At 34.3% G+C, this 13,156-nt stretch overlaps 1 protein-coding gene across 1 annotated transcript; it reads left to right on the top strand.

Annotated features, from left to right (window-relative positions):
• Positions 1–12,214: 12,214 nt before the first annotated feature.
• Positions 12,215–13,156, top strand: LOC136978477 (uncharacterized). The gene is made up of 3 exons (XM_067274191.1): positions 12,215–12,388; positions 12,482–12,818; positions 12,900–13,156. Exons 1-3 carry the CDS (start codon positions 12,216–12,218, stop codon positions 13,065–13,067), a joined length of 678 nt encoding a protein of 225 aa, XP_067130292.1. The 5' UTR covers position 12,215; the 3' UTR covers positions 13,068–13,156.

The following is a 13,156-nucleotide window of genomic DNA, read 5'->3' as shown; positions in this document are numbered from 1 at the left end:
CTATGAAAAATTTAATCCTGAATGTCCAAAACCTAAAACAAACACAATTGCTCTGAAGGAAGAGTGGACCAATCTACTCCAAGAACATCTGAATTACTTCATGATAAGCCTACCATGACATTGAGTGCTGCATTGCAATTCAAGGTGGACATATTCTTTTACTTGACAGGTCAGTGCTTACCAATACCCAGGTAGTCTCTGCTTGGGTATTGGTAAGCACTTTCCATTCATTTTCCCCCTAGGCCCAACTGCTATATGTAGCTTCACCAAAGACTTATGTTTATTACTTTGATTTATAAAATTTGTTAGTTATTGTGTATTACTCTGTTAGACTTGAAGTAATACTGTTATTGTCATATTTGTCCACAGTTCTCTCTACTCGTATGCAAATATCTTTGCATAACTTTTGTACATATGTATACATGTTAGTTGTTTTTCAAGGTTATATTCTTAAAAATAATAAAATGACAAAGCAGGAGTTGGAAAATCTTCATGTTTAATACGTTTACTAGTTTTGTATTCCTCGTGTTGTTTGGGCTTTTGAGGGAGTGGAAATTGGTGAGGTTGGGTTGGGAGAGGATAATAAAAAACAATGATCTTAGTAACTAAAATTTACGTTTATTCTTCTAAGTATTTACAATAATGAAACTGCAAAACACAAAGAAATTGCTTTGACTAAAGTTAAGAGGGGATAGTTGGGATGGGGACCCCACAATGTTTTTTATAGAATGCTAAAGAATATTCACGCCAAATTTAGTGAGGATACATTAAACAGTAACAATTCTTTGCCTATCTGGATTGGGAAAGGACCACATAAAACATACCATGACTGAAAACTGGCACTGGTAAATAAATATTAACTTTTGTTTTGTCCTTGACTATTGTTCATTGTCATGGTTCAGTCATCAGTTACTACAATGGCTATAGAAAGGTAACTTATTGGCAACATTGCAGCACAAAAGCAGTGGCATAGCAAGGGGGTATATCATGCACTGGGCACCACTCGCAGAGGGGTGCCCAAATGGTCTCCAAGACAAACTATATGTGTTTCTGGAGGGGGAGGGGGCACCAATAAAGTGTCGTGCCCCGGGCGCCAGTTATGTTCGCTATGCCACTGCACAAAAGGTAACTTATTGGCAACATTGCAGCATACTTTGAAATTCATGTTGTGCTCTAGACTCTGGCTATTTATAGACATGAAACAGGAAGTACTGAGACATATGCAATTTCATTCATTCATGGATATTGAAACAAACACTGATGCTAATCTTAGAAAACTGTTTTTTAAGACCAGTATTGTAACTTTATAATGATTCTGTATATTGCCGAATACTTGATTCTATCATCTTCAGTTATTTTCTATTTTTAATTTCAAAGTTTCTGCTTTAAACATAATTATGCAATTTCTTAGTTTTGTATTTATATTGGAATTAATATTTTAATGTTAATTTATGCCAATAAAAAAAAAATGTAATTTTGTTAGGAAAAAACAGAACCATTTCATATTTAATATTAATTGTAAGTACAGTATGTAATTAATTATATTATTACTGTACATTATAATAAAACATAGTGAACAGAAGCCTTTATGAACTTTCTGATCAGATTGTGGATAGACATTAATAAGTGATAAAGTCAGATGATGCAAATAATCATTTCTATCTATCATTTATTATGATTGTTTGAATATATTTAATTGTTTTTAGACAAAAATCATGGGTTCTGAAGCTTGATCTGGTGGGATTTTATGAAAGTGAGTTGGTAATAATATCTGTACTTGTATTATAGCTAAACTGCTTTATACAAAAGTTGGTCAAAAAATTTATGGAAAATACCTTTTAAAATTGTCACTTTGCAATAATGTTTCATCTGTGTGTCAGTAAAAGTCTGAAATTTACTGCAAAATGGCAACCTGTTTTGACATCATGGAGTCATGCATCAATCCAGCCTGTCTTTCCTTCATTGACTAAACATAAAAGAGTTGCAAGTTTGCTTTGGGGTTCTGAGATAAATCCAGATGGGTCGAAAATTCTCCAGAAATTTTTCGGGAGTGATCAGACCAGATATATCAGCCTCTGTTCCTCACCATCTGGCTGCCCCATTGTGGGCCTGGCCAAACCCATAAAGGCTTGCTAAAAGAGGCCCTCTTAGTGCCCATAGGGCGGAAAGAGTTTAAAAAATGACATTTAGCACTGGAATCCTTCAAATATTTAGGGGCTGACATAAACAGAAACAATGACATCAAGAAGCTAGGGACTCTCTTGCTAAAGAGAAACAAAATCTACTTCAGGCTCACAAACGTAGGAAAAAGCAGACTCCTTAGTAAAAGGACGAAGCTAACTGTATACAAGTTGCTGATTAGACCTGTGATTCTGTGTGGATATGAAACGTCCAATGACAAAGCAGGAGGAACTAAAACTACAGAGATTTCAAAACGAAATACTAAGGAAAATTTTTGGACTTGTGAAAGACTATGATGATAACAGTGTCATGGTCAATGGAGAACCAATATGGAGAACAAACCAGGAACTGCAGACAACCTATGACAAGCCCATGATCACACAGATGATTAAGACCAGCAGATTACAGCGGCTAGGCTATGTCGTAAGGCTTCCTAATAATGGCAGCAGCTTTGTGAGGGCTCCAGTATGGGGGGAAAGGGATGAAGCCACGAGGCCATCCCAGAAAAAAATGGATAGATGGGGTCACCGAAGATCTCCGAGACCTCGGAATTGAAGATTGGCAGAGGCAGGCTATAAACCGAACGAGATGGAAAAGGATTCTGACTGCGGCGAAGGACTTCCAAGGCCCATAATGCCAGATGAAGAAGTTAAATTATTTTGACCCAATTAAATTTGAATATTTTTGAATAATTCCTTTATTATACCTGCTCTAAATAAGTACTCCATTTTTCTGAATGAGCCTGACTATTTGATCATAATATATAATTTTCTTTTCTGAACAAATGGCTGAAGTAGCTAGATCACACACTTTTTAGTTAGACTAACTTTTCTGAAAGAGTGAAATTGAAGTGCAAATGCTTTAGAATAAAGATATGTAGATGTAGAATTTTATCTCCCCCTTTCTCCTCTTATTAAATACCAGAAAGGCCTGATGCAGGCATCGGGGCATATATTTTGTATGCCCCGATCCACACACATATACAGTAGACCCCTACTGCGCGTTTTAGGTATTCCGTGACAATAATGAATTCCTATTACAAATAAAAATAATATACTGAATATTATGTTAAAAAAATATAAAATAATTTATATTGTTAATTTAGATAATAACTATGGGCGCCCCTAGTGGTCGTTTTGGCATACCGTGACAGAACGCAGTTTTTCAGCTTTATATAGTAGATTTATTAAAAGTTAATTTTTTATACAAATAAATATTAATGTAAGTTAGATATTAAAAACACTAACTATAAAAGTATTTGGGTTAACGCCCCGGTCTCCTTTCAGTGTTGAGTAGAGTGCCCTATGAATGCCTCTGCCTCCCCCCTTTTTTTTTTAACTCTTTCCGCCCTGTGGGCACTAAGAGGGCCTCTTTTAGTAGGCCCATTATGGGTTCGGCTAGGCCCACAATGGAGCGGCCGGGTGGTGAGGGACGGGGCCCGACATATCCGAACAGACCACCCCCGAAAAATTCCTGGGGATTATTCGACCCGTTCGGATTCGATCCCGGGTCCCCCAGAGCGGTAGGCTGCCACCTTTACCGCTCGGCCATCCGGCCGTCAACCTCTGCCCCCCTATGACGTGGTATTTAATTTTGCCGGGGTCGGAGTCTTGTGTTTTTTTTACCGACTGCGCAGCCCTGTTTGCAAGGGTATTTTTTGGACTAGTTTTTAAGAATGAAGAAATGCATTGATTCTGATGGAAAATATTTTCAAAAATAGATCTGTATGATTCTGTGTACAAAAATGTCTATCTGACAACCATAACAAATGTTTTTTGCGAATTTTTAATACAAGTATTAAATATTTATTGTGGAAAATCATATGAGGAGATGATTTCGAAAGTATTATTTCGTTAAAATTGAATTGGATAGGAATTACTTTTAGGTAAATTATTTATATGTATAGTTTTCTTCTCTTCTTAATGTGCCTTATCCGGTTCCCGGACGTTGGCGATCACTATGGAGAATGCTTCACGATCTTCCGCTAGCCTAAAGAGATCTCTAAGTCTTTGTGTACCAGTCTATTCGTTGATGTTCTTTGACCAAGACATCTGTCTTCTACCAGCACCCCGTTTCCCTTCAATCTTTCCTTTCAGTATCAGCTGGAGAAGGTGGCATTTTTCTCCGCATAACACATGGCCGAGATAGACAATTTTGCGACACTTTATGTTAGTGATTACCGATCTCTTACAATTAGCTCGATGTAAGACTTCGTCGTTTCTTATCAAGGTAGTCCATCGTATTCGAAGCATCCTACGGAGGATCCACATTTCAAAAGCCTCTAGCCGGTTTATTATGTTCTTTTTTAGAGTCCAACTTTCGACTCCATAAAACAGAATCGACCAGATATAGCATTTTACCATCCATTGTCTTAGTCTGAGATTTAGGTTATCATTGCAAAAGAGAGCGCTCATTTTTTTAAAGTAGGCACGAGCTGTCTCAATTTTGCATTTGATTTCATTATCAGGGTCCATGTTGGATGTGATCATACTTCCTAGGTATTTAAAGTGGTTAACCTTTTCTATTGGTTGTTAAGTGTCAAGTGAGCGTCGTCGTGTTGATCCCCACTAAACACTATAAATTTGGTCTTGCTGACATTAATGTTAAGACCTAAGTCTTTTCCAGTTTCATTGATTCTGTTCACTATCTGTTGTAGCCCATCTATGGTGTCATACATAATAAGCGTATCATCCGCATATCTTTTCAAAATCTTTTCAAATACGGCCGTTACATAGAAAAAGGTTGCCCATCCCTGATTATACTAAATGATGAAGGATAAGACGCACGTATCAACATATTAAAGTACGAACTTAGTTTTATTTTATTTCATTCATTTAGAAAATATTACATTTACAGCAGAAGGGGAAATCTTATTTCAGATAGAAAATAGTTAAGAAAATTTATTGAAACATCAAAATAAATACATTTTAAAACAATTTTAGACGTTACTAGCAAAATTTCATTACATAATATAATAATGTAAATATTCTTCAATACAGCTATGTAAAATTTTAGATTAACACTCTTATTTATTGATACAAGTTTAATAAGGGTGCTTTCATGTACCAGAACGTATTTGGGGGTTTAATCCTTATTTGGACACAATTAAATATAATATAAAATAAAAAGTAAACTAAGGTGACCAGACGTCTCGCTTTTAGCGGGACAGTCCCGATTTTTAACAATTTGTCCCGCGTCCTGCGGCGTTTTAAAAAAGTCCAGAGTTTTAGAAAGATTAAGTTTTTAAGTCAATTATGTATCATAAACTTACGTCTTATGTTTAAGATTCGTAAAGATCATTTTGTATCACACGTATCAGTACTAAGGTGTACGTGAGATCGGAAAAAAGAATGGTGCGCCGACAAAACCCTTTGTGTTCGTGGCAAAGATCGACAGAAAATGGTTTGGGTGAGCAGCTGCAGCAACTGAGCAGCGCGTGTTCACAGGCTGTCCAAACCAGCGAACATTTTGTTCGTTGCATGTTACATCATGGCACAGAGCTCTCGTCTGTCGCCGCCTTAGAAAGCTAGCGACTAGCGAGAGTAAGGACATCGGTTTGCATCGTTCTATTGCTGGCAGTGGGACTGGGGTTCATTCTGGTTACGATAGTATTATATAATAAAAAAATTACAAGAATAAAGTGGCACTCAAGGCAAATTCAGAGGAAAAGTAATACAAGTTAGTAATATTATTATCTAGAAAGAAATACAGAAGGATTAAAATAATTGAACAAGAACTAAATTGGAAAAATGTGCAAAAATCATTCGAAAATTATTCATGGAGGAGATAATTACTATTATTAGTTATTCTTTTATAGTTAAGCTGCTTTTGTAGTATTCATGTAGAATACTTTTGGTAATGGTATGTTTTTTATTAATTGTAAATGACTTCTTCCAAACTCCTGTTTTTCCCAAATAAGTAAAAGTATGCATTCTACGTTTACTCTTTTTTAATTGCATTAGTACAAAACACACGACATAATATTCAATTCGTATTTCATGCACTATTAGGTTTATAGAACGTGCTGCAACAGAATTTGTTTCCTTGGAAAATGCGATGGATGTTTACCTCATCAATTTAACGTATGAATTTAAAGGTCTTAAAGAACATTGCATTTATCATATTAGTCGAGAAATCACCTGCGAGAATGTTTGTTTTATTTACGATTTTGCATGCAAATACGGTGAATGTCTTATACAATTGATGTGCTGGCAAAAATTTGATAATGATTGGAAGGAAATATTCTTTTATAACGACGAGTATTTGCGATGTAAAGAAAGTACAATTCTTAGACTCATTTCTCGACCAATATATAAAACATTAGAAGAAGAAAATATTTTCTGGATCGTTCACAAGTGGGCCATTAATAGAGTTACGGCAAGAAAATCTCTTCGATCAATTATTCTTCCTTATCTACCGAAAATTCGCTTTCTTACCATGGATCCAGTGTACCTGAAAGAACAACTCTTCCCTAGAGTAATCGACAGTGTTCTGACAAGAGAAGAAGTACAAGCTATAACACATTATTGTCCCGGTAATTTAACAGAAATTCCGAAGACTCTCTGCAAAATAGTAACAAAGAGAACTGAGGAGAATTTGGACTCGTTATTTTTGTATTTGAATCGAATTCATTTGGAAAATCAAACCGAAATGATGATGAATAGTAACATAAAATTCATTTGTGAAATAACTGCAAAAGAAGATTGCTTCGTTACTGGAATAGTTCTTCCCATAAGTTATAATGCCGACAAAGATTTAATAAGAGTAGTAATTAAATGCATTTTGCAATCTCCCGTAGAAATATTCAAAAAGCAAAACACATCTTGCAGTTTTTCTGGACGCATAGGAATGAAAAGTTTATTTGTGAATAAAATGACGACTGTGAAAATAGTCGTAAAAATATTGAAAGATCATATCACTGCAGAAAATAATATTAAGATAAAACCCGAAGCGGATTATTATATTCCTTCTCAATTGCAGAATAAAAGTGCCTCGAGAAAAATGAGCGAAATACCAGAAAGTGGCATGAATAATGTTTATTATATAGAACGTGCTCAGCAAAATATTAAATAATAATCTAACACCTTTATCGTTGCCGAGAAAGTTTAATTTAAAACAAACGTTTTCGACCTATTCCATAGGTCATCATCAGGTTAAATAAACCGGACAAATGGAACAGTTTCGTTCCAGAGGATCGAATACAAATATTTAAATTTCAAAAAATTGACAACGGATTAAAAGATGATAAATAATAAACGAATATTGTATAAAATTAAAAACAAGGAATAAAATAAAATTAAAATAAACACAGAAAAACTCCTAAATACAAGTATCAAATAATAAACGAATATTGTATAAAATTAAAAAGAAGGAATAAAATAAAAATTAAAAATAAACTCAGAAAAACTCCTAAATACAAGTATCAACTAATACTAATGCAGAACAATAAAATAAACATGTAAATTAAGAGTTCATTGCAGAGTTTTTAACCATAAACTTCCAGGCCGATGGAAGGTCTTCAGCGTCCCTCGCATTTATACACGCCCCTTCCAGTTTGCTTTTGTAAATCTCTATTTTCTCAGCGGTCCTTGCTAATGTTGGGGAGCTCACGGGTTTGATAATGTCCGCTTCATCCCATTTAACTACCGAGTTTTCGGTCTGAGCCATTTAGGATAGTACCGTGGGCAGGGGACCGACTTTTGTCTTGGAAAAAAGATTATACAAGTTTGTCTCCTCCAACTTGAAAGCAACGCACTAGTGGCACAAGATCCTGGGACTGTGGTTAAGGAAATTCAACACATATCGTTAATGGAAGAGGAAGTAGGAACGGTATTGGATTATGAGAACTTGTATCCGTCCATAAGAATTCTATCATGCAAGGAAGCACTGCTCGAATTATTGTTCAGCAGAATCCCAGAATTGATACATTACAACAACGAAGTAGTAGAACTGGCTAACCTGATATGCTACGAATCTATCTTCAGCTATGATGGTCAAACATATAGATAAAAAAAGGGGGATTCCAATGGGAAGTCCGATCTCAGGAATTCTTTGTGAGTTGGTTGTTAGAAAACTGGAGAAAAGAGTTTTGTATGACTTCCGTAAAGATATAGTATATTTTAAAAGATATGTGGACGACATCTTTATATTATGGAATAATAACCGTAAGATTAATGAATTCATTGAAAGCATCAATCAAGCGGAATACAGAAAACATTGGTGCCGAGTACCAAAGATGCGAGATGACTTAAATATATTAAACACTTTTTCATGAACACTTTGTTAAAATGGAGGTGCATCTTATGTGCTGTAAAATACGGTATATACAGGGTGATTCAAATCGCTAAATATTTTTCGATAATCGCCGATTGTACCCCAGACGTAAGTCATATTGAACAGCTCTCATTAACAATAAGAGTTGTCGCTTTTAACTCTATTCAAAATAAATATGAAATCGAAGAATTCTTTATTGGTTTTTTTAAGCTTGTGATACAACTGGAGAGGATTTGACAGAACTTATTCTGACACATTTGGGAAAGTTAGGTTTTGAGTTAGAGCTTAGAGGACAAGGCTATGACAACGAAGCTAATATGAAAGGAATATGAAAGGGCGTACAAAATAGAATACTTGAAAAATATCCAAGGGTGTTTTATGTGCCCTGCGCATGTCATTCTTTAAACCTAGTTGTGAATGATGCAGCGTCATCTTCTCCAGAAACAACTTTTTTTTCTATTGTACAGGAACTTTACACTTTTTTTCCTGGTTCTACAAAGCCTTGGGAAGTGCTTAAAAAATGTTTCACAATTAACTCTAAAACCATTGAATGCTACTAGATGGTCAAGCAGAATAGATGCGTTAGAACATTTACGATTTCAACTTTGCGAAATCTATGATGCATTATTCCAAATAATAGATGTCAACAGAGATGCAGAAACCAAAATTAAAGCAAGAGGGTTAGCAAAAAATATTAAAAATTACAAGTTTATATGCGGTGTAATTCTTTGGCATGATATTTTATTTGAAATAAATAAATTCAGAAGAGAGTAAATTTAAAATGGACTTTTCAATTATATTCTGGACATTACCTTTAATTCTCTGAATGAACGATTCACGCTTCTGGAAACCCATAGCAAAAGTTTTAAGTTTTTATATGACATTTTAAAACTGAAGGATTTAGATGACAAAACGCTAGAAAATTATTGTACCAGTCTCCAGTCAATACTTTCGGTGGAAAATGAATCAGATATAAATGCAAATGATCTTCGAGAAGAATTACGTGATATATCCCGAATGCTACCATATTCTATAAAACTTTTGGATGTTTTAAATAATTTGTGCCAAAATAACTTAATTACTTTGTATCCGAATACTATTGTAGGTCTGAGAATTTTATTAATACTCCTTGTCTATATAGCTAGTGGGGAAAAGTTTTTCCAAATTAAAATTAATAAAACACTACTTAAAAAGTTCAATAAGCCAAACAAAACTTAGAAATTTATCATTAATTTCTATTGAATCTACACTACATTGGATGCCACTCTAAACTACACATCCCTAATTAACGAATTTGCTAAAGTTAAAGTTGGAAGAGTAAAACTGTAGTTGATGTTAATAATTTATAGTAGTTTATATTTTCAAAATAAAAATAGTATTCGTACATTTTGTGCAGTTTTAAAAAAAATCACAATCGAAGGTTATTTAAAAAAAAAAAAAAAAAAAAAATTAAGAGGCATTCGAAGACTTGCATTATACTAAGAAAATCTAACGCACGGCCCTGGCCCCGATTAACTATATATGAACTTCCTATGCAAACTGGAAGTCTCGTTAATCCAATTAAAAATTTTTTCTGTGAACTAGTTAGATACTAGATAGACGACTATTGCTAACAAGAAGAGACGGACGACAGTGGGAATTTATAGGTCTACAATTTTCAAATTGCAGCGCAATAAAACAAACTAGAAATATACTAGTAATTGCATATATTTAAATATATACAAATCTTGTAAGTTTTTTCCTCTGATTGTTTTCAATAATTTCATGCTTTTTCAAACAATCGAATAAAAATTATCTAACAGTAATTAGTAGAGGGCATTTGTATTATTTCAGAACAGTGGTCCAATAAAATATTGTTAGATTAGCCTTTCCAAAATTTGTTGTCAAAAGAAACTTCAGGAGAAAGATATACGTAGATATGGATTCATTTAATGAAAATTTCAAACAAATGGAAAGAGAAATGGAGTCCACTATAAGAAGACTGAAAGAAGATATGGACAGAATCGAACGAGAGATGGAGGAGCATTTCATGGCTGTATCGGACCAAGGTCGAAGAAGATTGCAATCTGAAAGGTATTAAAATAAAGGAAAACTTTATAATATATAATACAAAAGATCATAAATTGAATCGACGCGGTTTTAAAATCCAGTGAATACACAAGGTGCGATTTGAAATGAGATAAGGGGAATTTTTCTCTTCTAACAAAGTCGGACTAGCTATCTAGCAATTTTGGCAAATACCAGAAGCTGGGGCATCCGGGCCGGTTAACACAGCGCTGGAGTTATAAAAGAAATACGTAATTTTAGAAACACTCGTTATATACGCGTCCGGTTTAAAATATCCACTCTGGCATCCCGCCACTCTAGGAGATCCGGGATCGAAAAATCCAAGGAGTGGTTTATCCCTGATATGTATGGCCTCATCCACTATCCATGATTACCCGGCTGCCCCGTTATAGGCCTGTCCGGATTCGTAACGGGTTTAATAAAAATGCACTTAGTGCTAACCGGACAGAGAGTAAAAAATCTTGTTTTTTAAAAAATATTTAAAGACGTAGAGGCACAAAGAATTAATCTTGTTATTGTTTGTATATAGCAGGGATGGGCAAGCAAGAGTTCAGTGGGAGCCGAAATATAGGTTTTGCAAAATGCATGGGAGCCGCAGTTCTGTACTGTCGTGGCGGATAGTATGGTAAGGCGCGCGATTTTATTATATAATATAAATATAATATAAACAAATATTGAATTTTTTTAATAAACATATTTTCACAAAATTACAAAAATAAAAGTGTAAAAATAATAATAAAAAACAGATATTAACACTTTCAGCAAGAGCCGCATTTGCCCACGTCTGATATATAGCAACGCGACTCGCGGGCGTTTTGCGGAGGGTGATGCCTCCCTATTCACAAATGTGAAGAAAATCCGGAAAAGTTTACGTAGCCAGACCGCTGGCGAGGTGCGAACTTACTAATGTTTAGTGGCTTTATCCACTCTGTCACTGGTAGGCAGAAAAAGAAAAGCCCGTTATAATTATTTTTATATTGTAATTGATTATATTAAATTCAAATTAACCTAATTACGTAGTATTAATTTCTTCTTTAAAAGGCCAATTTTTAATATAATATCGGAGACAAATTTTGCCTTCTAAGGTGACTAATAAATGACTGGATCATTCACTTGTTTAGTCACACTATCTTTTATATCCTCCGATCTGTAGAAATGGAAGTATCCCATCTAGGAATAGCTTCATCATTTGTCACGTCTAAATTGTACGAATTTTTTCCAACAAAACCGCATAGGTAACAAAACCGTCCATAACCGAATAGGTATATGTAGGTATAGTCAACTGCCATTTTATTTTCTATTTCAATAGCGCTTTTTTTATTTTTTATTTTTATTTTGCTTTGTTCACTTATCTACTGCTCAGTAATGCTGAACAGCAATGTTTAGGAATGCTTAGGATAAACATACCTAGCTGATTTCTTTCTGGACTACAAACCCAGTGGAGAATTGCTTATTGGTACCTTTTAGTGTTTCATGCATGTTTTAAAGTGATTCAAAAATTTGTTACAATACAAGTAGGCTAGAATTACTACCAAGATCCTTGTGTCAACTGCCTCTAATAGTAAAATGAGATACTATCGTAAGCCTATCGTATATAAAAGAGTGATCATCTCCTTTTAGAAATCTTGCAAATTATATATATATATATATGTGTGTGTGAATTTTGTTGTTATTTATTTGTTTATAGAACAAACATGCCGTCTGTAGAATATGACCAAGTCGAACAAGAAATCGTAAGTATAAAAAACGACATGAGACGATTACACACAGAAATGGAAAGAATGAAGAGGGAGATGAATTCATTTACACAGGACACAATTGAGAGATCATCTCGTGGTCCAAGTGTGCCTATTAGGGGTGATAAACGGTAATCTGTTTAGATTACAAATGAATGTTGTTATTATAAAACATTAAAACTAATTTACAAACGTTACAGCATTACAACATACGATTCATCCAGAAGCGACAGAAGCTCAGTTCAGCGAGAATTCGATCAAATTGAACAACAAATAGAAGACGAAAGAAGAAGAATGGAAGAAGAGATGAATCAAATGAAAAATGATATAGAACGCATGATTTCTGAATCAGGGCTTATCAGAAATAGACTTCCTACCGGAATTAATTATCCTTGCACTGAAGACAGACAGCTATTTAATCGAGATACTCTACCGTGGAGACTCGCAGAAGATCCATTAGTTCAAAATAATTCTAGAGGAAATCGTTTAGATCTAAAAATAGATCTTCGAGAATATGCACCTGAAGAAATCTTTGTTAATGTTGAAAACAATCGCTTAGTGGTAGGAAAGGCAGAAAATATTTGATTTTTGTCCATCACTATAACTCAAAAATGACAGAAATTCTTTTTTTATATATATTAGATATTAGCAGCACAAAATAAAAAAGACGGAGCTAGAAATATCAAGAAGGCATTCAAATATGAAACAAATCTTCCCGAAGGAATTTCTGCCGACAAATTGGATAAAAAATTTTCTAGTGACGGAATCCTCAATATACAAGCATCTCTTCCCGAATACATTCAACAATAAACTGACTTAATCTTGACTATTAAAACAAGAAAAGAATTTCAAAAATTATACGAACAAAATTATTTATATTTTTCATTTAAATGATGATA

The sequence above is a fragment of the Centruroides vittatus genome, unplaced genomic scaffold, assembly GCF_030686945.1.
Source record: "Centruroides vittatus isolate TY-2023 unplaced genomic scaffold, ASM3068694v2 contig_1154, whole genome shotgun sequence".
NCBI classification, from domain to species: domain Eukaryota; kingdom Metazoa; phylum Arthropoda; class Arachnida; order Scorpiones; family Buthidae; genus Centruroides; species Centruroides vittatus.
Note: the sequence above shows the minus strand (reverse complement) of the source record. Positions and strands in the feature narration are given on the sequence as shown.

Excerpts from the sequence above, each read along its gene's own strand:
- LOC136978477 (XM_067274191.1), top strand. The coding sequence starts at position 12,216 with ATGCCGTCTGTAGAATATGACCAAGTCGAACAAGAAATCGTAAGTATA. Across the intron at positions 12,389-12,481 it reads CCTATTAGGGGTGATAAACG|AAGCGACAGAAGCTCAGTTC; the intron begins GTAATCTGTTTA and ends CGATTCATCCAG. Across the intron at positions 12,819-12,899 it reads TTGAAAACAATCGCTTAGTG|ATATTAGCAGCACAAAATAA; the intron begins GTAGGAAAGGCA and ends TATATATATTAG.